Source organism: Schistocerca nitens, chromosome 3, assembly GCF_023898315.1.
Source record: "Schistocerca nitens isolate TAMUIC-IGC-003100 chromosome 3, iqSchNite1.1, whole genome shotgun sequence".
Taxonomy (NCBI): domain Eukaryota; kingdom Metazoa; phylum Arthropoda; class Insecta; order Orthoptera; family Acrididae; genus Schistocerca; species Schistocerca nitens.
In genome coordinates, this window is record NC_064616.1 from 406,543,942 (window position 1) to 406,571,076 (window position 27,135).

A 27,135-nucleotide genomic window follows, 5' to 3' on the forward strand; every position below is an offset into this window, starting at 1 on the left:
CATTTAATGCTTGCTTCACTTTTACAACTTCACAATAAGCCCACAGAAATTGAACCTGGAAAGATATTTTTATTCAGGTGCCTGAACATATTGGGCACACTACAGCCAAGCCTTACTAAACATCTTTTTCATTCATTGCAACATGAAATGTCTGACATCCAGCACATTCATGGGTGTCTGGAGATTTTTGGCCATAGAGAGTAGGTTGAAAATTGCAGTTCCACTCTTAAATGGTGCAAAATTGGTTCATAGCTAGTAAAATTTGTTGCAGTTTTAAGTGCTTTTAAGTCTTTGACAGCAGAGTAACCTGTTCAGAAGTAAAGTAGCACATTGACAAGTGACTAGTAGCATGATAATTTGAAATATTGTGTCTGTAAACAAGTAAACACATGGACCGCATGTACTACATTAAAAATCACGAAGCACTACATTGTCTTATTCAATTTTTTAAATACATACCTGAATACAAACCAACCTCATACGTAATAAACAAACTTAATTTTACACCACAATTGTGGTGTTTTGCAAGCAATTTAACAGGTAACAATGTTCAGTTGTTTCACTGTATTTGCACTTATCAGTTGGTACATCATATTGTTGATAAACCACTGTCACAAAAACTGCAAGTTTAATTACGACATTCTGATTCCAGGGAAAAGGTATTTTTTCATCAGCAAGTGACTGATATTAATGGATATCACTGCATTTATTTCTCTCAAATAATTACACAATTGCTTTTGTCATAAATATTTTAACAGACACGACAGATCTGCTGCTATCTTGTGATACTAGGAAAACATTGTAAATGACAAATTTTATATAAATTTATTCTTTTCCTGTAAGTACATCAATGCCACAAATTGTGAAATGTACATATTTTGTCATTAAATGCAGTGAGGGGAAACATTAAACTGTAAGGAACAGTGAAAAAGCACCATTATCTGAGTAACATAGTAGTGCTAAAACAAAGTGTGCATTTACTTTGTTCAGGATATCAACAAGTAAGTGCTATTTAATAATCACATATCTGAAGTTGGTAATACATAAATAATTCCTTATCCTAGTAGGGAAATGATGTGTTTTATGTTATAATTTTACACACTGAATTTTATAGTGATAAGTTATATAATCAAAAAATTCTATTTACTCCACTTCACTTCGCAAATGATTAAGTAATTACCAGCAGCAAATGTTTTGCACATACTTTCATTACTCAGAATAAATAATTAGATAATTTCACAGTCCTCAAACTTCATTAAAAATGAGAAATGCTTAAATCAGTCATTTTATTCCATTTTAGATAAAGGTACAACAGTAAATACACTTCCTTTTAATCAGTAACTTCAACAACAATCACTCTCAAGCTAGGGAAACAGCTATCAGTACATGGAACTTGTTTCTGCAATTTATAATTCAAATATAAATAACTATATAAAAATATCTGTCATTAAAAATCTTTTTTCCACTCTATTACAATGCAGGTCACAATCTCCACATTCAGTTCTCTTCAGAAAAGTGCATGTAACATACCGACACTAACTCAACATAAATACACATTACTAAAACACTGTACTCATATACAGTTTTCTGCCCACGGAGTAATGAATGAATGAACAATAAGAAATGCTATTTTCTTTGGCATTCTCACCAAGAAGTCCTTATAACACCTTGGTTATAACCAAAATATTTCACAACTGGTACACACAATACCTCTCAAGAATACTCAACAATGCTAAATTCCAGCTGCGTTCATTTCCACTACTGCGAAAGAAGCATCACAATTTGCTGCTTGCATTTTCTGTAATTTTTGAATTTCTGCAATACAAAACAGGAAATATGGATTAATTAACAGTTAATTTATGTTCAAAACACTTGATACTAATATGTTTTACACCAGTTTTATAACTAATGCATTTTCATTAATTCAGTATTCACAAATATGAAGTACAGTTTTGGGTTTTTACTACCTCTTGTGCCAAGTGTTTTGAAAATTGACAACGGTCATTTTGCTGCACAGATATGTCACTGTAAATAGCTGAAAACAAACTTAATATACTGTACTAGACAGATAAGTTTGCTTAAAAAAATTTAGGCATAAATAATTTAGCCAGAACATGTCTGGAGTGAAAAACAGTTTATAGTATATCATCATATCTTGACATGTTATAATCAAACCATGCGCCACAGAACAACAACAATCATGCAGGAAACAAACAATACATTGAACTACACAGTAAAAATTTAACTAAAGGTAGATTGTAATCCCTGCTCGTGGGGCTACAGATTTACTTCTGCCCTTCAGTAAAACTAGTTCAGTATATTAACTTTGAATTTAGAAATTGTTACCTTTTCTACCACAAAATCAACCAAAACATGAAAGTTTAAAATACTCAGAGCTGACTGTATAAACATTGCTGACTGGAGATCAATTTTGACTTAGCTCATAAATTAACATGTTCAGGAATCCACTTTATTCTGTAACCCTAAACTTCTGCTAACAAATACTGTTTCCTCTGTTTCAGGCCCATCATATGAAGCACTGGAAGCTGTATTATATTGTGCTAGTGGAATTCTTCAGTTTGAGCAACTGTTTCACAATTTACTTTTACTTTGAATCTCATACAACTCAGTATTTTGCACAGTAGCAAACACTGCCACATACAAAATAAACCACCTGATAATGACTAATTGCCTTACATATGCTTACTACTAGTTTTGTTCATAGCAATTTAAGCATATGTTTTGTAGCTAAAAATTTGATGTGTATTGTGTAGTTACTGTTATTCAAACCTAGATCCTTTCACTACAAATATTTCAAAATTACCTTTTTTTTACTTCTCCTTTATGTATCTATAAAACATCTTAAACTATTCAAATTGATTATGAGTCATCTCCAAGAACTGTTATTAGTCCACTTATTACCTGTATTTATTACTTACACAGCCGATCAATTCCTTAATCTAATGTTACAGACTAAGAAAATAATATTTCATGCTTCAGCAGTGTAAGTGTGTGTATTCATATATTTACTTGACAGTTTTTACGTTAGTAACAACTTCTTTGATATTTACTTCTTTGTTGTTTTTTAATGAGTAATACATGGTGAGTGCTCAGTTGTAAAGATATAGGAAATCTTTAACACAGAGCTTAAAACTGCTGAAATGTCAAAATGCCAGTCAAATGCAGAGTGGTGTTTAATGCTATATATTAGTATCTGATCAAAACAGTCATTAGTAGCTGCACAATATATTTGGTAGTTTTGTTATCTTCACATAAAAATATGATCTTTAATCTATTTTGTCAGAACTACAATATATTCCTTTTACGTTTTTGATATGACTGCAAATTCCTGATGTGGATTACACAATTGTTTTAAAAATATTCTGACCAACAAAGTTGGTGCAGTGGTTAACCAAGAAACACATGTTTCTAATCTGAGTCTTCCCATTCTGGTTTTCTATCTTCTTTGGTTTACCTAAATCTCTTCACGTGATTACCAGAATTGGCCCTCTCGTAAGACCACAGCCAATCATTCCCTCATTATCGTGCAGCTAAACTAATTTCATAAACTCACATTCATTGTGCCATTTGTTGGTACTGAACTGGCAATGGGTAATATTTCTATCCAGAATTTGAAACTGATTACAGTCAGTAATGAAAACAGTATCACAAGCTATGAGCAAGACATGAATTTCCAAAGAATTCTGACAATGAAATGGGGACCTTTACCACTGAAGAGAATAAAATGATATCATCATCAAGAATAATTATTTCTTATGAAGACTTCAAATTTGTAAGAAACTAATTGAGTATATTCAAAATACCTTTAAGTGCATAAGGAGAAGAAAGCAAGGCAGGGAGATTTACAAAGCTGCCTAAAGAAATAAAAGAATGCTTTAAGAAACAGATATGAAAAACAATTTTTCAAGAATATTTTCAGAATTTGTTATTAATATAAATTTCTTGCTCTCACTGTTTCGCTCAAATATGAAATCACACAAATGAAAGAGTAAAAATTTTGACCAATATTGTTTCTTTTTAATTCAAAAAACTAATGTTACTCACAGGCAAAATGTCTTAAATATAACCTCCTAAAATTGAAAATAGCATTCTACTAGCAATTTAATTTTATGAGTCTCCCATCCAGAAACATACCTAGCACAGTTTCTCAAAATACCAATTATTCTGCAAATATCGTATACATTTGTGTTTTCCATTTCATAAAACAGACATGAGTTCAATAATGTTCTTATATGCTTTGCAGTAATCCTATAACAGATATGCTGTTACATATACAAACAAAGGATAGTACAACTAGCCTTGGAAGGAAGTCAATGAGATTTTATAGCATTCATTGTGATAAAACAACTATTTCAATTCTTTGAAAGTAATGGAGAATGGCAGCAAGGCATTGTTTTTCCAACACAGACCATAATAGTTTGAAAAGATTCATATTTGTTAATTTCGGTGCCAAAGAAGACATTATTCCATCCTCGTGCTCATGAAACATATGTAGAGCATCATGTTCAAAATTCAGTTCCATGTTTGAAACAGTGTCTACACAACTGCATCAACATTATCACCTAGAATAGTTTCATAGATATTACCAGAAAAGCCTTTTAATTCATTGTGACCATGGTACTGTTTGGAAACATTAATATAACCCTCCAAACCACTAAAGAGCCTTGCTGAAGCTATGTAGTTGGAAGAAGACAAGTCTTAACAAAGCTGCATTAAACATTTCCATTGAATAACAGTTCAGGATTTGTGATCTTTGCACTACAGCAGCAGCATCTTTGTAGTCACCCAATTTACAACAGTTTTGGCAAAATCAACACCACCACAAATTTTTCATTTATGCAGCTCTTTTGCATACTAAGCTCAGCAGTCACTTTTGTGGCATCAGTCTGCTTATTACATTTTAACAATCCACTTCAATGTCATCCTATCTTTAGTGAGCATAGTTTTTCCTTCATTCTTATGTTTAACAAACAAAGTTTTCCTATGAACTAGGCACAATGTCCTAATACCATATGTAGTAGCTTTGGATACTTTTAGCACATTTGCAACTGTTGTCTCCGATACTACCACTACGAGGACACAAATAATTTGCCATTGTTGGAAGTCTACAAGCTCTAACATGATTGTTGATCAAACCATTACAACAATCACTGGACACTTCCAAGGATGTTAGAAAATAATCTCTGGGAATAAGGTGCTTATATCAATGTTTTTATACTATTTTGTTCAGCCCTTTGCAGGCGAATTCTTGCATAAAACTATCATCAGTGCCAGTTGTCTAGTTTCAAAACTATAAAGTAGAGTAACCTGTATCATGAACAACATTAACATGGGGAGCACATTGGGGTCACGGATGGGTACTGAAATTAGGCTTAAAATTTGTTGGATGTTGCTAAGTGCTCTTGCTGTCAAATACTGTATGAATGAAGTCTGGGTATTTGCACATCATCAGTTACACTACCTCAAGAAACAGTTTCTAATTGTAAAACTTGTCTTGCTGTGATTAACATTTAATGTAAGATTAGTAGATTATGACAAAAATTTTAATTTTGTCAGTAATTATATGAGAGATTCAAGGAGGAGGAGGAGATTAGTGTTTAACGTCCCATTGACAACAAGGTCATTAGAGACGGAGCGCAAGCTCGGGTGAGGGAAGGATGGGGAAGGAAATTGGCCGTGCCCTTTCAAAGGAACCATCCCGGCATTTGCCTGAAGCAATTTAGGGAAATCACGGAAAACCTAAATCAGGATGGCCGGAGATGGGATTGAACCGTCGTCCTCCCGAATGCGAGTCCAGTGTGCTAACCACTGCGCCACCTCGCTCGGTCGAGAGATTCAAAATCAATTTGCTGTTGGATAGTCTTCTTCATAATACAGTTACTTGTATCCGTACCTGAATGAACAACATCTAAATTATAGGACGCTGCTTTCATTAGCATGAAACTTTATCACATAGAGCCATTATTTACATGTATTGGTAGCTTCATCAACCAGAAACATTACAGTCAGTGTAAATACACACTTTGAAAAAAATGTGCAGGCAACTCGTTTATGGTGATAAGAGCACTGTGGATGCACTTTGAAAATTTCTTTGGTTGAAAGAATTACAAGAGGATCCTCTTTGCATACTGCTCTATGAACAGAGTCTTGCTTTGGTAAGAGGTTTGGGATCACTCCTACACAGATAGCTGACATAATTACTATTGGTGAGGCAACCACCACCTAATGTCAAGCAGTGTGCAAGCTGTGTCACCATTTGAACATCCAATCATCCACCTTTTGGAAGGTGCCTCAAAAAATTCAAACAATGTATCTATTCAAGGTTCATACTGAGAGACATTTGACAACAGGAGAAGAAAAGGCATTTTAACTTTGCTCCTTGTTTCCGTACTATGAAGTAAGATAGTGGTACTCAGTCATTGAGCATCATATAGAGTGGCATAGCACATTTTCTCCCATGGGTGCAGTCAGCAGGGAACACACAGATTCGATGAGTATGGGGTCATTACTCTTGATAGATATGCATGAAGTTCCTTGGCATACAGAGGTGTAACTTCAAAGTTAGTTTCATCATTGCTCCACTGTTCTTTGAAGTCATTGGTACTTAATGTCCAAGGAGATGCAGTGTGTGTAGTTTATATTATTGTGACATACTTCGCCACTATGCAACACCTGCCCCATAGAAGACAGAGATGCACTCCATAAATCTATCTCAAAGCAAGATTAATTTCCACAGCACAAAGTTAATCTGTTTCAACAACTTCTCTATAATACATTTCAAGTCAATCTATTTCTTGGGCATGTCAGTCACCATATTCTTTTATTGTAGGGCTAACCTTTTCTCCAATTCCTAGGCAATATTTTAATTGTGTTCCTGCTAATACACTCACCCATTTTCTGCATAGAAATTGTTATGTGGGGTGAGTTTAGTTATAATTACAAACTCTTAACAGTAAATATACCATATGTTTTAATTTCTAGGAACTCCAATCAATAATTACGTATTTTATTTAAGAAACCTAGTTGGTTTAATTATAAAATAATATAAAACAGTGTAAAACAAATAGTGGCTTCTGGCTTCTGTAATTTTACAACCATTCGAAATTTACAAAAAGAAACGAGAAAATTCATAATATGTGCCCATTTAGAAAAGTTTGGAAAATAAAATAAAGAAGAACTCAGTAAGAATACAGGGTGAGGGAGGGCAGAGAAAATTAATGATAGTGTCAATCTCTACAGAACCTCACCCCCCCCCCTCCGAGGGGGGAGGGGGTTGGAGTGGAGGGAGAACTCCATTGCCATTACTCTGTGTTGCCTTTCTCTACCTCTCATTATACAGGGTGATTCAAAAAGAATACCACAACTTTAAAAATGTGTATTTAATGAAAGAAACATAATATAACCTTCTGTTATACATCATTACAAAGAGTATTTGAAAAGGTTTTTTTTCACTCAAAAACAAGTTCAGAGATGTTCAATATGGCCCCCTCCAGACACTCGAGCAATATCAACCCGATACTCCAACTCGTTCCACGCTCTCTGTAGCATATCAGGCATAACAGTTTGGATAGCTGCTGTTATTTCTCGTTTCAAATCATCAACGGTGGCTGGGAGAGGTGGCCGAAACACCATATCCTTAACATACCCCTATAAGAAAAAATCGCAGGGGGTAAGATCAGGGCTTCTTGGAGGCCAGTGATGAAGTGCTCTGTCACGGGCTGCCTGGCGGCCGATCCATCGCCTCGGGTAGTTGACGTTCAGGTAGTTACGGACAGATAAGTGTCAATGTGGTGGCGCTCCATCCTGCTGAAATATGAATTGTTGTGCTTCTTGTTCGAGCTGAGGGAACAGCCAATTCTCTAACATCTCCAGATACTGTACTCCAGTTACAGTAGCACCTTCGAAGAAAAAGGGACCAAAAACTTTCTTGGCTGAAATGGCACAGAAAACATTCACCTTAGGCGAGTCACATTCATACTGAGTTGTTTCCCACGGATTCTCAGTGCCCCATATACAGGTTTAACACCATACTTCGTTCGAAATGCACGCTGAACAACTGTCGTCGATTCACTTCTGCCGTACTCAATAACACAAAAAGCTTTCTGTTGAGCGGTCGCCATCTTAGCATCAACTGACGCTGACGCCTAGTCAACAGCACCTCAAGCGAACAAATGTACAACTAAATGAAACTTTATAGCTCCCTTAATTCGCTGACAGATAGTGCTTAGCTCTGCCTTTTGTCATTGCAGAGTTTTAAATTCCTAAAGTTGTGGTATTCTTTTTGAATCACCCTGTATATCCCTCAAAATTATTGCTGTAGCATCTTGCATGTTCCTTTACTTCTGAAGTATCAACTCAGACAATTATAAAAAAAAAAGTAACCTTACAGCTAAAAATACAGGTCATGTTTTGTATGATGAAATGCTCACTTCTACTTCACTCACTTCTACGTCACTCAAGTGGTGTGAATATTCTTTAAATTCTACTTCAAATATTCTTTCTATTTGTCTAACTCTGTTCACTGTAAGAAATGAGGTAACACAAATGATAAATGATAGCATGAATTGCATAATATTTGGATTATACAAATTTAAATGTAACTACCTTGTCAGATAACAAGTTTTTCAAAATACATTGTCTAAATTTGGGACATATTCACAAAAAGATGGAGAAGACAACTGAGTGGGCATACTTATTGACTCTTAATATTAAATGATTTGTGTGCAACCAAAAATTATTAGACAATAATGAAAAATGTGAAGTATTTATAAGATTTTGAATTCCTGAATTCCAGTGCCTGCTCATATTCCTTGTTCTGAAAAGTCAAAATCCAGTCAGTGAGCATCTGTTATTATGATTCATTTCTGATCATTTTATAGTGGCTTCATTATTACTCAACAATGGTAATTGGAATAATATTTTCAAATTAAAGTCAAGGATAACATGCTGCACATACAACAGGCAACATTATTTCTCCTCCAGAAAAGTGAAAGCATTTGGTGTGCCAGCTAACTATGACAAAAACAACCACCAATATTTTAGGACTATGACATCCAACACCAAAACAGATATTTTCAGGACAATATTTACTATAAAACATTAGTACTTTTTGTAGGCCATTAACAAAAATAGAAATCAGAACATACTGAAGCACACATGAAATCATTCACAATCTTATCAAATGAATAAATACTGTGCAACTCCTCTATAACATTACAGCTTATTATAATTGGTCGAGATCACAGCTGCCACTATTCCAATCATATGAAAATGCTATTGATGACATAACCCAAAACCACTGATTACTTTTTCATCATTTCAGAATCCTCAGTTTACACCACCTACCAACATACTATAAAAACAATTTACTTGCAGCACCACAACCCAACATGCACAATTGTATGAACAAAATTCCACATGTCTCCAGTTATTCACCATTTATTCTCCAGTGTGTAATTACCTTTTCATATGGGCAATCCTCATATTCTTGCAAGAATTTTGAAGTATTTTAAACAGCTAAGAATGAGGAAAAGGGTTCTCAGTTTGCATTACTATTGCTGAGTTATGGAGAAGGCTGTTACTACAAATTTTACATTTCTTAAAAAAATGATCTGTCTCTCAATTATGGGCAAATGGGCAATATATCTGACAACTTTCAAGAGAAAAGGCTTCATAAATTATAAGATTATTACTTATTCATATTGTTGTCACATTTATCAAACTGCACCCAACTGCATAATTTGATTGTGCAGATGGAGGTTGAATAGCTATGAATATTTTTATAATGCACAGAGTGATTTGATTATTTAAATAAATTTATGATGTGCTACTACTCTCTGTCACCCTGGTATTTTTTTTTTTTTACACTATCATTCAAAGTATAATATGTCTATACCTATAGTCTTCATTGAAATATTCACACAGTCATTCAAAACCTTGTGACTGTTCATAAAAATCCATGATATTTTTGGGAGAGAAAGGAAGGAACTTATAAGCATTTAACATCTCATCACTGATGAGGTCATTACTGATTGTACACAGCTTTGGACTGGGAAAGGAAATCAGCTGAAGCCTTTTGAAGGTACCATCCTTGCACTTGCCTTAAGCAGTTTGGGGGAAATACCAGAAAATCTGAATATGGACATCTGTACCAAGAGTTGAACTACTGTCCACCCAAATATGAGTCCAGTGTCTTACCACTATGACACCGCACTTGGTAAAAATGCGGAATGTTTCATTATTTTGTATGTCATCCTTGCACCGGATCCAGCTAATCATCTTTGTATTGTTCCAGTCACAAAATATATCCTGCTGAGGGGAGGGGGGGGGGGTACAAATTTCTAATGGTTCATATATACTACTGGCCATTAAAATTGCTACACCACGAAGATGACGTGCTACAGACGCGAAATTTAATCGACAGGAAGAAGATGCTGTGATATGCAAATGATCAGCTTTTCAGAGCATTCACACAAGGTTGGTACCGGTGGCAACACCTACAACGTGCTGACATCAGGAAAGTTTCCAACCGATTTCTCATACACAAACAGCAATTGACTGGCGTTGCCTGGTGAAACGTTGTTGTGATGCCTCGTGTAAGGAAGAGAAATGCATACCATCATGTTTCCGACTTTCATAAAGGTCGGATTGTAGTCTATCGCGATTGTGGTTTATTGTATCGCGACATTGCTGCTCGCGTTGGTCGAGATCCAGTGACTGTTAGCAGAATATGGAATAAATGGGTTCAGGAGGGTAATACAGAATGCCGTGCTGGATCCCAACAGCCTCGTATCACGAGCAGTTGAGTGACAGGCATCTTATCTTCATGGGGCTGTAACGGATCATGCAGCCACGTCTCGATCCCTGAGTCAACAGATGGGGACGTTTGCAAGACAACAACCATCTGCATGAACAGTTCGACGATGTTTGCAGCAGTATGGACTCTCAGCTTGGAGACCATGGCTGCAGTTACCCTTGACGGTGCATCACAAACAGGAGCACCTGCGATGGTGTACTCGACGACGAACCTGGGTGCAGGAATGGCAAAATGTCATTTTTTTCTGGTGAATCCAGGTGCTGTTTACAGTATCATGATGGTTGCATTCGTGTTTGGTGACATCGCGGTGAACGCACACTGGAAGTGTGTAATCGTCATCGCCATACTGGCGTATCACCCGGCATGATGGTATGGGGTGCCATTGGTTACACGTCTCTGTCACTTCTTGTTCGCATTGACGGCACTTTGAACAGTGGACGTTACATTTCAGATGTGTTATGACCCATGGCTCTACCCTTCATTCGATCCCTGCGAAACCCTACATTTCAGCAGGTTAATCCACCACTGCATGTAGCAGGTCCTGTATGGGCCTTTCTGGGTACAGAATATGTTTGACTGCTGCCCTGGCCAGCGCATTCTCCAAATCTCTCACCAAGTCAAAATGTCTGGTCAATGGTCACCGAGCAACTGGCTGGTCACAATACGCCTGTCACTACTCTTGATGAACTGTGGTATAGTGTTGAGGCTGCATGGGCAGCTACACCTGTACACGCCATCCAAGCTCTGACTCAATGCCCAGGTGTATCAAGGCCGTTATTACGACCAGAGGTGGTTGTTCTGGGTGCTGATTTTTCAGGATCTATGCACCCAAATTGCGTGAAAATGTAATCACATGTCAGTTCTAGTATAATATATTTGTCTAATGAATACCCGTTTATCGTTTGCATTTCTTCTTGGTGTAGCAATTTTAATGGCCAGTAGTGTATGCACTACTTAATTCAACTATAAAATGTGTTCTGTAAATAAAAACACTTAATAAATAAAAACTAATGAGTCAGTTAACTAATAGTTTGCTTATGAGAAAGAGTTTGATGTGAACTTTGTTTTTAGTTCCAAATTTCCCTTTATTATTATTATTATTATTATTATTATTATTATTATTATTATTAACTGTACAGGATATGGTGGACCATTTCCATCATTCCACATTCAGTTTATCTTTCTTTGAAGTCTGTATCGTTCAGTTCTTGCAATCTGTGCAATACTGTTTCATTCTTTCCAATCACAATTGTCTCAATTTGTCTGAAATTCTGTGGTCTTTGTATGTTCTATTTCTGGTGAAAAACTGTGGCTCTTAAGAAGTTAATTTATCTTTGTTCTCTGCATCTGTTATCTTCAGCTGACTTTCTTGGATCCATTGCCCTCCTATCTTCTTTCTAAGACTTCTCATCAAAAGTTGTTATAAAATCATTTTTCCTTGTGTTCACAACATATGTCTGTATTACAGTGGTTACATTACCTTAGAATCTGAGTGTTGTACACTGACATACTAAAAATCCTGCTATATTAAAACATCAATCAGCTTTCCATATATTTTGTATGTCTTTTACGTCTTTAAACTTGCGTGCACCTTGAGCTCATCACAGTGGTGACCATCAACTTTCACAAATGTAGGCCATCTTATTAGATAAAAAAATTCTACTTACGGAGTTTACCATTATCTGAACCCATACTGTGCACTGCACATTATCTGAAAGAAATCAGGTAATTACATTTATGTATTGTTAATTTCTGTTTTTAATTTAATCACTGGTCAGTACAAGACAGCAGCTGTATCCCTCATTTTCAAATTAGAAGTAAGTTCCTGGATGTAACATGAAACTGGTAATTACGGAGTTTCCCATGGTTTTATCTAAGTTTTTCTGGTTTTTGTCTCATCTTCCTATTTATGTCCGTGCAGCAAAGAGAGACGTACTAAATTCCTGATTAGGATTTAAATATATTTTAGCAGTCAGACATTATTCCTGCACTTGTCTGTAAGTGATTTAATATGGTGTGTGCCTTTACTTCCACCAAACATACCTCAAGCAGTTGCATGAAAGGTAACAATGCTGCTTTGAAAGACTGAATACACCCAAAATGCATCTGATAATCTTTTGGTATTTTTTAAATGATTGAAACAGCAGCTAATAAACTGCAATTTTATTATTTTGCTCTCCATTAGTGCTAATACGATTTAAAATAATTTTTATGAATTCATCATTACTTGAACCAAGACATTCCCTTTTACTTTACCTACAGAGTTTAGCCTCAAAATTAATTCTGTCATTAATATTATTAGTAACACTGCATTTAGGTACATCCATATTTTGAAAATTAAATTACTGAAATAATTAAAAACAGAAAAAATGTGATCACCACTGGCACACAGAACAAAGTACAGTCGGTCTATCAGAAATTCTTTCATCCAACAACCTATAAGAGTTATCAGCTCTACATTAATAACTCCCAGAGAAATAAGTCACATCTGGCAATAGGAGATAGTACTTGTGCACGAGGACAAACAAGGTATATAAAGTTGTGCAAGAAATTGAGTATATTACATTATTAGTAGACACCAGTTTGTACCATATGAGAGCTGTAAAACAGGATATAGTGCTGAGAAAGAGAGTGTACGTATATTTATTTCCCTTATTGATAACAATGGAGATGCAAGCGATGACCAGTTTGTTAGCACAGTTCACCAGTGACAGAGAGAATATCAACAGAAATGAAGCAACATACTGTGAAGTATTTGGTGATTTTGGGGAAAGGAATGTATTCATATTCTAAATAAGCTAATTTCAGTTGCTTTTACGTGTAACAATTAGTCAGTATCTTGCTCCATTAACATTTCGGGTAAGACTGGAGTAACTGGCTATCTCATTTTTGTGTCAGTGTTCAGTTAAAATTACTCCAACATTTTGTATTTCATGTATCTTCCCTAATAAATTCTTGTTGAGGGTAGCTACCACAATGCGATGGTAATGAATAATAAAAAGTAACATATTCTGGGACCAGACAAAGATGGGTCAGTGCAAGGAACGTGCTTAGCCCAAGCAAAAAAACAACAAAAAGGACTCAACTGAGAGTCAGGTGTGAAACAAATGTTATAAAGAAGTTACACAGTGAACATACTGTATTGAAAGACAAGCTCGCTTCTATAAATTTACGTTACTTACAGTTTGAATTTTAAAGATGTGATGGACAGTGCCCTTGACTTACCACAGATGACACGGTGCAGCAGCAGTTGACATGCGAAAAAGAGACCAGCAGCATTCAATATTTTGCATTCTGTCTTTCCTCATTAGAAAGAAATTGCTCCATCCTTTATGAGAAACAGGTAATAAAACAATGGGAACTGTTAACCACAGTTGAAATAAAACATAAATCTAACTACCCTTAACGTAAACCCATTTGTGACACGACCACTTTTTGTTTTCTTTTGTTGTAACTACTTAAGCAGGAAGAGTTATGGGGATAGCATCAGGACATTTCTATAATTGATAATCTGCATTAGCTTAGTAAATGCATCCAAAGCACAAAGACCTGTCCTGTTGTAGTTTGTATTATCATTGAAGCTGTGGGTAGTACATGAGCAAGCAAGCACATATTATTCACAAACACTGACTTCTATCACAAACAAAGTACCATTAAAGCAGGCAACAGGCTGGGAGAGCAGCATGTTATATAATACCAGTAATCGATGTCAGCACTATGCTGACCCTCAGAACAACCATGATATGTACGTACTGAACATTCTTTGCATTTTCTTTCTTCATTCTTGCACACCAAGGTCCAGAAAACAGCTGTCCCATCTCCTCCAGTGATTTTCCTTTGGTCTCAGGTAGTATGAAGAACAAGATAACCAATCCCACGAGAGCTATCCCAGCATACAGATAAAATGTACCTGGAAATGAGTTAATGATACATTATGTGTGTGGGATAATCAGATTTCTATATTCAACAACTATCACTGTCTTATTACACATACTATGAAAAAAAGAATGATACAATACTGGAAAGCCCCCCAGGTGAAATACAAATAATGGGAGTAAAGGCATCTCTCTCTCTCTCTCTCTCTCTCTCTCTCTCTCTCTCTCTCAGCCAAAAGTTTATTGGCTCTTGCCCGACCTATCCTACTGGCAGTAGTTTTTGTGTGGTCAGCTGGTGTAACGCTGCAGCATTTTATTTATATTGCTCTAGCCCAGGAATCATTTGTCTGAAATTATTCAAATTTTCGAACTGTTAAGGATAGATCTTTATTACAGTTAAAATGTATGTGATCACTTAAAATAAACTTTCACTGTGCTATACTTTAAACCAATCTTCAAAGCAGCGTCCTACTGTACAGTGTCTTCCTGTCGATTTTGAACAATATTGTTATAAGCAGCAGCCAGAAATTCACATGTGGTCCTTCCTTTATCTTCTCACTGGACTGGAGAGTGCACTTTGTGCTGAAAAATTCCTTAGCTTTCTAAGTATTGTAATGTACCAGTTTACACTTTTTTCCATAAGATAAGGTTGTTTCCAATTTCTTTCTGCTCATTCATTTCCTGAGAAAGAGCTTAACAGTGCATCAGCACAGATAACGAAGTTTAGCTTATGAAGTAATATCTACCACATGTCATCAACAGAAGCCAGCAGTAAATTTTTACCCATGAGACTGCACCTGACAAATGTGTGTTTGGTTTACTGCCAGTGCAGATGCTCCTAGCCTGCAACAGTGTACTCAGGTCCCATACCTGAAGGATTAGATGTGAAGGCAACTAGTATGTACTACAGGAATATACTCTTAAGCACCTGACAGATGATGAGTGAACCCCAGAATGAATTTTCACTCTGGCATGGAGTCTGCACTAAGTCTAAACTTCCCAGCAGAAAAAAAAAAAAAAAATGTGTGCTGGACTGGGACTCGAGCCTCGGCCTTTGCCTTTCATAGGTAATTGCTCTACTGACTGAGCTATCCAAGCATGGCACACATTGTCACAGGTCATGAGTCATGAGTCACGAGTCATGCTCAGACAGCTCAAGCAGATGAGAACCTACTTGCAAAAGACAAAGGTCCTGGGTTTGAGTCCCAGTCTGGCATATGGATTTAGTTTGCCAGGAAGTTTGAAGAACTGAAATGGTAAGTATCTTAAATATGGAATCCGTCAGTTAGCAACATATTATATCCGATCCACTGAAACACACTCCAACAGCCAATAAGCATGTAGTGATGTTCCACTTTGAAGATCATTTTCAGTGCAAAGTGTAATTCCTTTATGCCTGTCATGTCCTTGTAGATGACTTTTTACAGTGTCTTGTCTTCAATATTTAGACACAGAAACAGGCAATATGTACCAGTAAAAATGAAGCATCAATTGTACTGCAAGTGGTATATGGGAAAGGTTCTTCATAAATACTGGGTGATCAAAAAGTTAGTATAAATTTGAGAACTGAATACATCACGGAATAATGTAGATAGAGGGGTACAAATTGACACACATGCTTGGAATGACATGGGGTTTTATTAGAACCAAAAAAATACAAGTGTTCAAAAAATGTCCGACAGATGGCGCTTCATCTGGTCAGAATAGCAATAATTAGCATAACAAAGTAAGACAAAGCAAAGATGATGATCTTTACAGGAAATGCTCAATATGTCCACCATCATTCCTGAACAATAGCTGTAGTTGAGGAATAATGTTGTGAACAGCACTGTAAAGCATGTCCGGAGTTATGGTGAGGCATTGGCGTCGGATGTTGTCTTTCAGCATCCCTAGAGATGTTGGTCAATCATGATACGCTTGCGACTTCAGGTAACCCCAAAGCCAATAATCGCATGGACTGAGGTCTGGGGACCTGGCAGGCCAAGCATGACGAAAGTGGCGGCTGAGCACACGATCATCACCAAATGACGCGCGCAAGAGATCTTTCACGTGTCTATCAATACTTTGTCTTTTTTTTTTTGTTCTAATAAAACCCCATGTCATTCCAAGCGTGTGTGTCAATTTTTACCCCTCTATCTACATTATTCCATGGTTTATTAAGTTTTCAAATTTATACTGACTTTTTGATCACACGGTATATTAAAAAAAAGGACAGGAAATTACATGTAAATTGTGACAAACAAAAAGCATCAAATTATGCTGGAAAATCAATAAGAAAGTTAGTTATATGAAATACACATATAAATATTGTTACTGATCTTCAATACAATATGGTGGAAGGCCACAGCTTCTTTTCATATACACAACGCCAGCACAGCATTTAAATGAGACTTAACACTTACGATCCATGTAAATAACTATGTTGTCAAAACACAATTCTCATTATATATTATTAAAAATTAATTCATATCATTGCAACTACATAAGGCCAGGGAGACAAATCAGTTTACCTTTGGAACAACTGGGAATGAGAAATTCCAGGAAGGAAGTTGTAATATCAGACATGAATGTCCTTAACAGCACAGAAAGTTCACAATTCACTCATATTAATATACAGTCAAATGTTTGCCCCTGTAACCTGGAAAAAGGTCACTTTCTACAGTCTTAAATCAACCTCTCTTAGCTTATCAAATCACACTTGTAGGAAATGAAACTACACATTCCCCACCAAAACGGCATGCTGTGTCTTGAATTAGTGTTCTACAACTACACAATATTGTCTACCACCATTTTCGAACTAAATTTGTAGCATTAAGGTTGCTACTTACTGCCCTTATCTATTCAGGTCACAAAGGATGTCCAAAGTGATTTCACATTGATCTCTCACACCATCTTCCTTTATGCACATAGATAATTCATCATTTACTGTATCATAATGTAGCACTGCAACTAGTTTTCAGCTGGAAATAGAACCAGAATTCTTGCCAAACACACAACCAGTAAAACACAAATCCAAAAACCTCTCTGCCCCCTCCCCCACTTCCCTACCCCTCAAAGTTAACTATAGCAACCCACTGCACCTGCCTGTTTTCATCTTGTCTCCCAAGCAAAACATTTTTGGTTTTAGTTTTATTCATTTTCTTTATGTTAATCCCAACTTCTAGTTTCCTCAGCCACTTAGTCGCCAAGTATTCTAGTTCTTTGTCAATATTTTATGATCTCTGCATGTCCTCCTCTTTCCTCCACCCTCCATTCCTATTTCATTGTTTTATTCTGTAAAGTTTTAATACTACATTAATTTTCCTTTCATTTAGATAACTCTAAAACCAGTTATGAAAATTCAACATTATGCACTTCTCATAGTACTGGTAAAAGAAACATTGTTATGCAAATCAATTATCTTCAGGAGCAGCAGTTATCTAAGTGTTTTATGCAAATTAATTTCATGTCTTGTTGAATTTTTACCACATATTACATAATAAACATTTGCACAAAATGTGATGATTTGTTAACTATATCTAACTTACCCTCCTTGGTCAACACTTCAGTAAGTGTGAGGAAAGTCATTGAAACTATCAGATTACATCCATAATTTGTAGATGTTGCAAAACTATTGCAAAAGCTTCTGGCCCAGGTTGGATATATTTCAGAATTTATCGTCCATGGCATAGTACCCATACCTGTAAATCAGGTAACAATTACAAATAGAGCAAATTAAACAGCCTAGTATAGTCTTCAGTGAGTATAAAATACATTCATGTTGTTTATAGTATCAAGTGATGTATTACTACAAAAAAGTAATAAGTTTAGAAAATTTATCTTTAAGACTACATCATATACATCAAAGTGGAGATTTAAAGAAAGAAGGAGTGCGAGGGGTGACAGGAATATATGGTCTTCAACAGCCTTATGCTACATGTATGTTGGTTTCCACCTTAATTTCATGATGCATTTTTCATTAAGTTGTTTACTGTCCTTCAGACCCCAAGTAAAGAATCTTTCAGTGATGGTTTAATCTTTACCAAGCCTCATGTTTTCTCACTAAATATCATACCAATTCATGGTCAAACTGTTAACTAGTAGTTAAATAATTTGCTTTCATGCATCAGAGTACTACACAAACTAACTGACAATTGTCCAGTAAGCGAGTGGTGAATGGTGAACATCTACCTTCAACATACTAACACATACAGTGGGACAACACAACATCAGACTTTTATAATGCATATACTATTTGTTATTCTATATTAGCTTACATTAGTTTGCTTTTTAAAAAGTATATTCAACTAACAGATTTATTTAGTTTATGATACACAGTACATTATTCAATATGCTTCTTGTAATGGCTTTGTGTACATGTTAGAAAATACGTTCAAAAGGAATCAACAGAAGATATAGGGAATTACTGTTCCATCTCACTTCCCCCAGTGTCCTCTAATGCATTTGAAAGGATTGCAGCAAAACAGGTTCAAACATTGTTTACTATAAATGACAAATTTTTAAAACCCAGTTTGGATTACAACTAGGAAAAAGCTCTGTAAATACCATCAATGAGTTTGCTCAAAAAATATGCTCCACATTAGATAAGGGCAAAAAGGTCATATGAGTATTCTGTAATAGGCGGAATCAGGGACACTGCTTTACAATGGTTTGAAGTCTTACTTGCTAGATAGAAAGTAAACAATTGTAATTTCAAATTCCACCAATTACTCCTGAAACTGGAAAACAATTTTTTGAAGGAGTCCCTCAAGGTTGGATATTGGGTATCTATCTATTCCTCTTCTATATAAATGATGATCCACTTGCTACTAATGTTCATTCAATTTTATTTGCTCATATCTTTTCTAATTGAAAATTATGTGCACCAAAGAATTCCATAAAGTATAAAAATACTTTTGAAAGACTTTATTCTTGTCTCCATTAAAATGGTCTAAAACTAAATGGAACTAAATACAAAATAATACAATTTGAAAATTAGTCCTTAGAACAGAGCAAAATAAAAGGAATCACAGAAGCAAACCCTATAAAAGCCCTTAGGCCTAAATCTTGATAAAAATTTAAATTGGGAGATAAACAATGACTACTTAGCAAATAAACATAGTACCTTAGCATTTTCAATGTGTATTTTTTCAGGTGACACAAATATAGATACCAGAAAGATAATTCAAAACAGTTACTTTGGGTTGCTCATTCATTATGACAATCTTCCAGGGATATTCAGCAAATGTCACAAGGCTCTTAGCATTATTATGAAAGAAAATACATTGTGAATAATGTGTATCATGTTTACCACCACAAAAAAATTGAAAGAACTACCCATTCCCTCCCTTTACATGTATGAGGTGTTGGCTGACTTATACAAAAACAAATGTACACTTGACACCGTTTTCCACCACAACTGCAGCACTCGCTACAGAGAAAATTTTAAATGCCGCAAAACACCATTTAAAACTCTTTACCCAATCACCTCAGAGTACACAGAGTTAAAAATTTACAATAAAATGAAAGCCAGTAATTTATTGAACATAGAGCTTCACTGAAACAATAGCTCTTTACTCGCCTGGTGGAAAAGTGCCAATTCTCTGTTGAAGAATTCACTGAAGATAGTATCACAGTGTGAACAACAGAATTATATATTTTATTCCTTTTGTATACTAAAAACTATTATTATCTGTGTAGCTCATCCACTTACTGCCAAACACTGACGAGGAAAATTTATTCCACCACCACAATTTGAAATGGCAATTTTAGAGCCAAGTACCACCACACAAGCATACAATGTCAATCTCACTTGCAGAGAGGTTTCATGAAACATTTTTAGAAAACCTCAATCAGAAAGGTCAGATACAAATTCCAAGCCACATTTTCCCAATTAAAAATCCTACAGATACTGTTTAAACACAATGTTCTAATGAAAATTCTGTAACAGTCTTCCACAATGAATTACAGAGATTGAATTTTTTGGACTACGATGTTCTTGAGCAACTTGTTTTCCAGATACTGTTAAAGAAAACTTGTTCTAGTCAACTGCTCTACTCTTTTACAAGAGATATTATTTTGTACCGAGCAAAAATAAGTTCGCTGCTGTAAACAGCATTCTAGATACACTGGGATGTAGTCAAAGAGGCTACCAGAAAGGTGACTCCACATACCAACTTGCCTCATAAATAGAATATTTAAATTAGAAGTTGACTAAAACTAAATCATCATCCTAGAATGTAACATTTAATTTCACATATTGTTCCACTACTTCACCTTAAGCTAGCAAAATCTTTTATTGTGGACAACTTACACAAAAAAGTTTTTAATTGCTCAGATTCTGTCCAATCCTCTTGCAATAAAAACTGAGACATACCTGGAGCAAAAAACAAAAGGTAGATGCCAAGTGCTGCAACTGCAAGAGCAGAATAATGTGATGGGCACCATCCCACAGCCAGTGTCAGCCCATCATCCACAAGAGTTGATGTCATGTTAGAACACAGCCCCACTAATGCTTCACCTTCAGGATTCACAGGCAGGCATGTTCCATTAGTTGCCACATCAAGATCCCAGTAGCAAAAGCCGCAGCCTGCTAATTGGTCCATACAAGATGCACATGTCCTGCAGTGCAAAATGGTCAATTTCAAATTGTTAAATAATTTTATGTGCATCTATTGACATATAGTCAGCATGGATCCACAAAATATCATTCCTGTGAAACACAAGTTGCTTTTTATTCACAAAGTAATGAGTGCTGTCAACTGTGTCTCTCAAATTGATTCCGTGTCTCTAGATAAGACACGTGACACTCTTCCTCACAAGTGGGCTTCCAATCAAATTGTATGCCTACAGAGTATAGTCACAGTGTGTGACTGGATTTGTGATTTCCTGTAAGAAAGGTCACAGTTCACAGTAACTGATGGAAAGTCATCGAATGAAATGGAAGTGATAGCTGGCATTCCAGAACGAAATGTTACAGGCTGTTCTTAATCTAAACAAACAATTTAGGAGATAATCTGAGCAGTCCTCAGATTATTTGCAGATGATGCCGCCATTATAGTTAAGTAAATTCATCAGAAGATCAAAACCAATTGCAAAATGATTTAGACAAGATATCTGTATGATACAAAAAGCGACAATTGAGTAAGGCGTAAAAAGTGAGAGTTCATCCACATAAGCACTACATAGGATCTGTTTAATTTCTGTTAAATTATAAATCACAAAAATTTAAAGCTGTCAATTCAGTTAAATATGTGAGGATTACAATTGGAATTATCACAGAAAATGTTTTGGGGGAGGTGAAGTGAAGACTGTGTTTTATTGGAAGAACACTTAGAAGATGCAGCAGATATACTAAAGAGGCTAGTTATATTAGACTTCTAGAGTATTCTTAGGCAGTATGGGATCCTTATCATATAAGACTGATGGAAGACATCAAAAAAGTTCTAAGAAGGGCACCTCATTTTGTATTACTGCTGCAGCAAGATCTTTTCAAGAAATTTCAATCACCAAATTTCTCCTCCAAATGCAAAATTGTTTTGTTGACTCCTATCTACAGAGGGAGAAATTACCATCATAATAAAATAAGAGCTCACATGGAAAGATTTAAGTGTTCATTTTTCCCACGTGCTATCTGAGAGCTGAACACTACAGAAATTGTGTTAAAGTGGTTTGATAAACCCTCTACCATGAAAATTTCACTTTTGCAATGTGTAGCCAGAGTTACCCCAAACAAATACTCTTGTCTTTCATGCGATGCTCAGTGTCGACAGAAAGTGCCAGTTTGTTTCCCATTACAAATAAAATTGTTTTAGCACAGAATTGTGTGTGTCATTTGATAGATGGGTCCCTGCCATTTGATAGATGGGTCCCAAATTAGTATATTTCAATATTTATTTTATTCATATGTATTAACAAAGACATTAACACACTAAGAGCAACCAGTACTTCAGCAGTAGCTGAGCAGGTCAGGGTGCTGTTCAGTCATCATTGGAGCACTGGTTATTCTTCATGATCTAATGACCCTGTTAACATCTACTGATAAAATTAATATTACACTAGACTAATTTGGGACTGCTCTATCAAATGGGTGAGGAAAATATGCACAACTGTCTTATTTCAATACCATATTCACTTTCCAATACTGGTTGCAACAGTCACATAATATTTATTGTTTTTGAATAAGGAGCAAAAAATTCTGTAAACAGTCAGCCTTTTAATGATTTTGCAATCTCCTAAAACTTTTTGCCACATCACAGTGCAAAGATTTTTACAGCAATGGTAAATTCTCCATATAAATAAACGTTCTCCTACATCTCACACCTGAAATTTTGTTCTAATTATTTAATGGTGTCATCTTTTTCATTTTTATCACAAATTATTATGTGAAGTGCTGGGCACACTGGTTAAGCAGGGTAGTCTTTTGGCTCATTAAAAGAGTTCGCACCAAGTGTTTGTGATGTGCAATGTACTGAACCTGGTCCAAATGTGAAAGTTGTTTCTCTGTAAATGCTGCAGACATTCACACACTTGCACATGTGCAAATGTATGTGTTGGTGTTATCAATATAATGAAAAAATGAAGTGTGGATTAATCAAGATAATGTCGAGAATTGCTGATGCTATGGTATCGTTAGTTATGCATCAAAGAAATGGTGTCATTAATCAAACAATTTAAAAACAATAGACAATATGGTGACACTAGAGTTTTATTACAGTTGTGATTTAATATACACTTCTGCAAGCCAAGATGTGTATAACTGGGTCTTCCAACTTCTACCTACAGGGGTTTCTTCGTTTTACTTTCCTTTGTCTCTCCAGGTTATAATTTCACAATATATGAAAAGGAGAGTTCTTCCAACTTCTGGGCATGGATTTTTCTTTGAGGGATATGATCGATTACAGTTACAAAAGTGGCAAACTCAGTCACAGATTCAGTATAGAATCTGATAGGGTTTCCATCGAGCCCTGGAGCTTTGTTCAATTTTAATGATTTCAGTGGTTTCTAACCCCCACTGAGACTATTATCTATATCACATATCTCCACAGTGACCGAGAAATAAGTTGGAGCAATACCCCTAGATATTAATTTGTAAAGAAATATTTGAAAATGGAGTTAAGCATTTCAGATTTTGCATTGCTACCTTCAATTTCAGTTCCTGTCTCATTCACGAGTGACTGGACACTAACTTTGGTCCAACTAACAGCCTCTACGTATGTCCAGAATTTCTTTGGGTTCTGTGAAAGACCATTTGACAGTATTATGCTATGGTAGTCAGTGAAGGCTTCACACATTGCTCTCTTTACAGCCAGACCCATTTCATTCAGCATCTCTATCTATAGTCTTACGCTTTTTTTTTTTTTTTTACACCTATTATGCAGTATTCACTGTTTTGTTAGCAGTTTCTTTACAATGATTGTATACAATGGATGGTCTCTCCCATTATGAACTATTCCACTGGGTACATTTATATCCAGTGCATGGCCAACTATTCTTTTGAACTCTAGACATATTTCCTCTACATTCTCCTTTCCTGTGCTGAAAGTTTCAGGTTCCTCATTGAGATCTGAGTGTTTTACCAAGTTTATGGCATATATGTCTTTGTACTTGTTTCAGTTGTCATTTGTACTGTTGTAATCACTGCTGCTTCAACTGCATCATGGTCAGTCATGCCAGTTTCTATGTGGACATCCTCAGTGAGGTCACATATATTTGTTGCCATGAGATCCAATATATTTCTATCATGAGTGGGGTTCCAAACTGACTGTTCCTGGTAGTTTTCAGAGAAGTTATTTAGTAATGTTTCACACAATGTCTTTTCACATCCACCACTAACAAAACTAATTTTCCCAACTGATTAATGGATAATTAGAGTATACACCTGTGATTTTGGAAATTTGCTTACAAGCACACTGAGGTTTTCTCTAAAGTTTTCAGTTAGATCAGGAGGCAAGCCTGGTGGGCAATAAAATGATCCAATTACAATTTTATGCCTGCATCTGATACCGAGTCTTGCCCTAACAATCTCATATGCAACTTCAATTTCTATCTTCATGAAACTGAGTTTCTTGTCCACCACAACTAATAGACCACCTCCACTTCCCATTAGCCTACCCTTTTGATAACCGCTTAAATTATACCCAAAAATCTCACTGCTGTCAACTTCAGGTTTTAATTGATTTTTTGTATCTAGTATTACATGAGCTGCGTTGTTTTTCAGGAATTCTTCAAACTATGGCACTTTGATGAAAATGCTTTGGCAGTTAATTACTAAAATTTTAATACTCTTGCTTCAGGGGAGGGGACAGGGCATTCTTTTGGATCTTACACTTGCACTTCTGTATCTCCTACAGCTCATTATGTGGAAAGGATGGAGAGTCACCCAATCTAAAAAAAATGCTTCTGTGCACCCAACACACAGTCTAGGTTTCAGCCTTTGATGTGAATTGTACACCAAACTCATTTATGGTGACCCTACATTTCTCTACCCAATCGTGCAAGTACAGGAAGTCGTAGCCTAGCTTGTCACACAACCTTCGAAGTCTGTGGTGCAGTCCTTCCACTCAACTCAGAACCAGGTAGCCACAATCTGACATGGGGACAATGCTGCAAATTTTGAGCTTTGTTGAAACTCTGCATGCAAGGTTGATCTTCTCAGCCTTCTCTGCCAGTCGCTGGGATGATCTGAGTGTCCTACTGTGTACACCATCTTGTAACACAACCTTTTACTTATTTCATTTAACTTAAGGTGCCAATGTAATTTCCACTGAGGTAAAGAATAAACCTTTTATCTTCCTCTGCAGATAAATTAACTTGTTATGTAGAAGTCATATTATGTGTACGTTTTTGCAAGCACCATACTTTCAGGTGTATCAAAGTAAAAAACTACTTTGCATATGCTGTAGTTACACAATACCGATACCTTCAGAAGGAAGTGTGAAAGTATGTTCTACATCTACATCTACATTTATACTCCACAAGCCACCCAACGGTGTGTGGCAGAGGGCACTTTACGTGCCACTGTCATTACCTCCCTTTTCTGTTCCACTCGCGTATGGTTTGCAGGAAGAACGACTGTCTGAAAGCCTCCGTACGCGCTCGAATCTCTCTAATTTTACATTTGTGATCTACTCAGGAGGTATAAGTAGGGGGAAGCAATATATTCGATACCTCATCCAGAAACGCACGCTCTCGAAACCTGGCGAGCAAGCTACACCGCGATGCAGAGCGCCACTCTTGCAGAGTCTGCCACTTGAGTTTGCTAAACATCTCCGTAACGCTATCACGGTTACCAAATAACCCTGTGACGAAACGCGCCGCTCTTCTTTGGATCTTCTCTATCTCCTCCGTCAACCCGATCTGGTAAGGATCCCACACTGTTGAGCAATACTCAAGTATAGGTCGAACGAGTGTTTTGTAAGCCACCTCCTTTGTTGATGGACGACAATTTCTAAGGACTCTCCCAATGAATCGCAACCTGGTACCCGCCTTACCAACAATTAATTTTATATGATCATTCCACTTCAAATCGTTCTGCACGCATACTCCCAGATATTTTACAGAAGTAACTGCTACCAGTGTTTGTTCCGCTATCATATAATCATACAATAAAGGATCCTTCTTTCTATGTATTCGCAATACATTACATTTGTCTATGTTAAGGGTCAGTTGCCATTCCCTGCACCAAGTGCCTATCCGCTGCAGATCTTCCTGCATGTCGCTACAATTTTCTAATGCTGCAACTTCTCTGTATACTACAGCATCATCTGCGAAAAGCCGCATGGAACTTCCGACACTATCTACTAGGTCATTTATATATATTGTGAAAAGCAATGGTCCCATAACACTCCCCTGTGGCACGCCAAAGGTTACTTTAACGTCTGTAGGCGTCTCTCCATTGATAACAACATGCTGTGTTCTGTTTGCTAAAAACTCTTCAATCCAGCCACACAGCTGGTCTGATATTCCGTAGGCTCTTACTTTGTTTATCAGGCGACAGTGCGGAACTGTATAAAACGCCTTCCGGAAGTCAAGGAAAATAGCATCTACCTGCGAGCCTGTATCTAATATTTTCTGGGTCTCATGAACAAATAAAGCGAGTTGGGTCTCACACGATCGCTGTTTCCGGAATCCATGTTGATTCCTACAGAGTAGATTCTGGGTTTCCAAAAACGACATGATACTCGAGCAAAAAACATGTTCTAAAATTCTGCAACAGATCGACATCAGAGATATAGGTCTATAGTTTTGCGCATCTGCTCGACGACCCTTCTTGAAGACTGGGACTACCTGTGCTCTTTTCCAATCATTTGGAACCTTCCGTTCCTCTAGAGACTTGCGGTACACGGCTGTCAGAAGGGGGGCAAGTTCTTTCGCGTACTCTGTGTAGAATCGAATTGGTACCCCGTCAGGTCCAGTGGACTTTCCTCTGTTGAGTGATTCCAG

General features: G+C 36.4%; 1 protein-coding gene and 1 non-coding gene across 3 annotated transcripts in view; both read right to left on the reverse strand.

Annotated features, from left to right (window-relative positions):
- Positions 1–758: 758 nt before the first annotated feature.
- The window catches only part of LOC126248346 (proton myo-inositol cotransporter-like), a 544,708-nt gene continuing 518,331 nt past the window's right edge, over positions 759–27,135 (reverse strand). Inside the window, exons 9-13 of one of the 2 annotated variants that reach the window (XR_007545464.1) lie at positions 21,068–21,312; positions 18,240–18,392; positions 14,591–14,747; positions 14,063–14,165; positions 760–1,815 (exon numbers count right to left, since the gene is read on the reverse strand). Coding sequence is in view for 1 of the 2 variants with exons in the window: in XM_049949254.1 (XP_049805211.1) it covers positions 1,776–1,815; positions 14,591–14,747; positions 18,240–18,392; positions 21,068–21,312 (595 nt within the window). In the remaining variant the exon portion in view is untranslated. Of the gene's footprint in view, positions 1,816–14,062; positions 14,166–14,590; positions 14,748–18,239; positions 18,393–21,067; positions 21,313–27,135 lie in introns of both variants that reach the window. The other variant, XM_049949254.1, reaches the window with a different exon arrangement.
- LOC126250472 (U6 spliceosomal RNA) lies at positions 10,240–10,342 on the reverse strand. Its single transcript, XR_007545703.1, has one exon. It is a non-coding gene; the product is annotated as a U6 spliceosomal RNA (small nuclear RNA).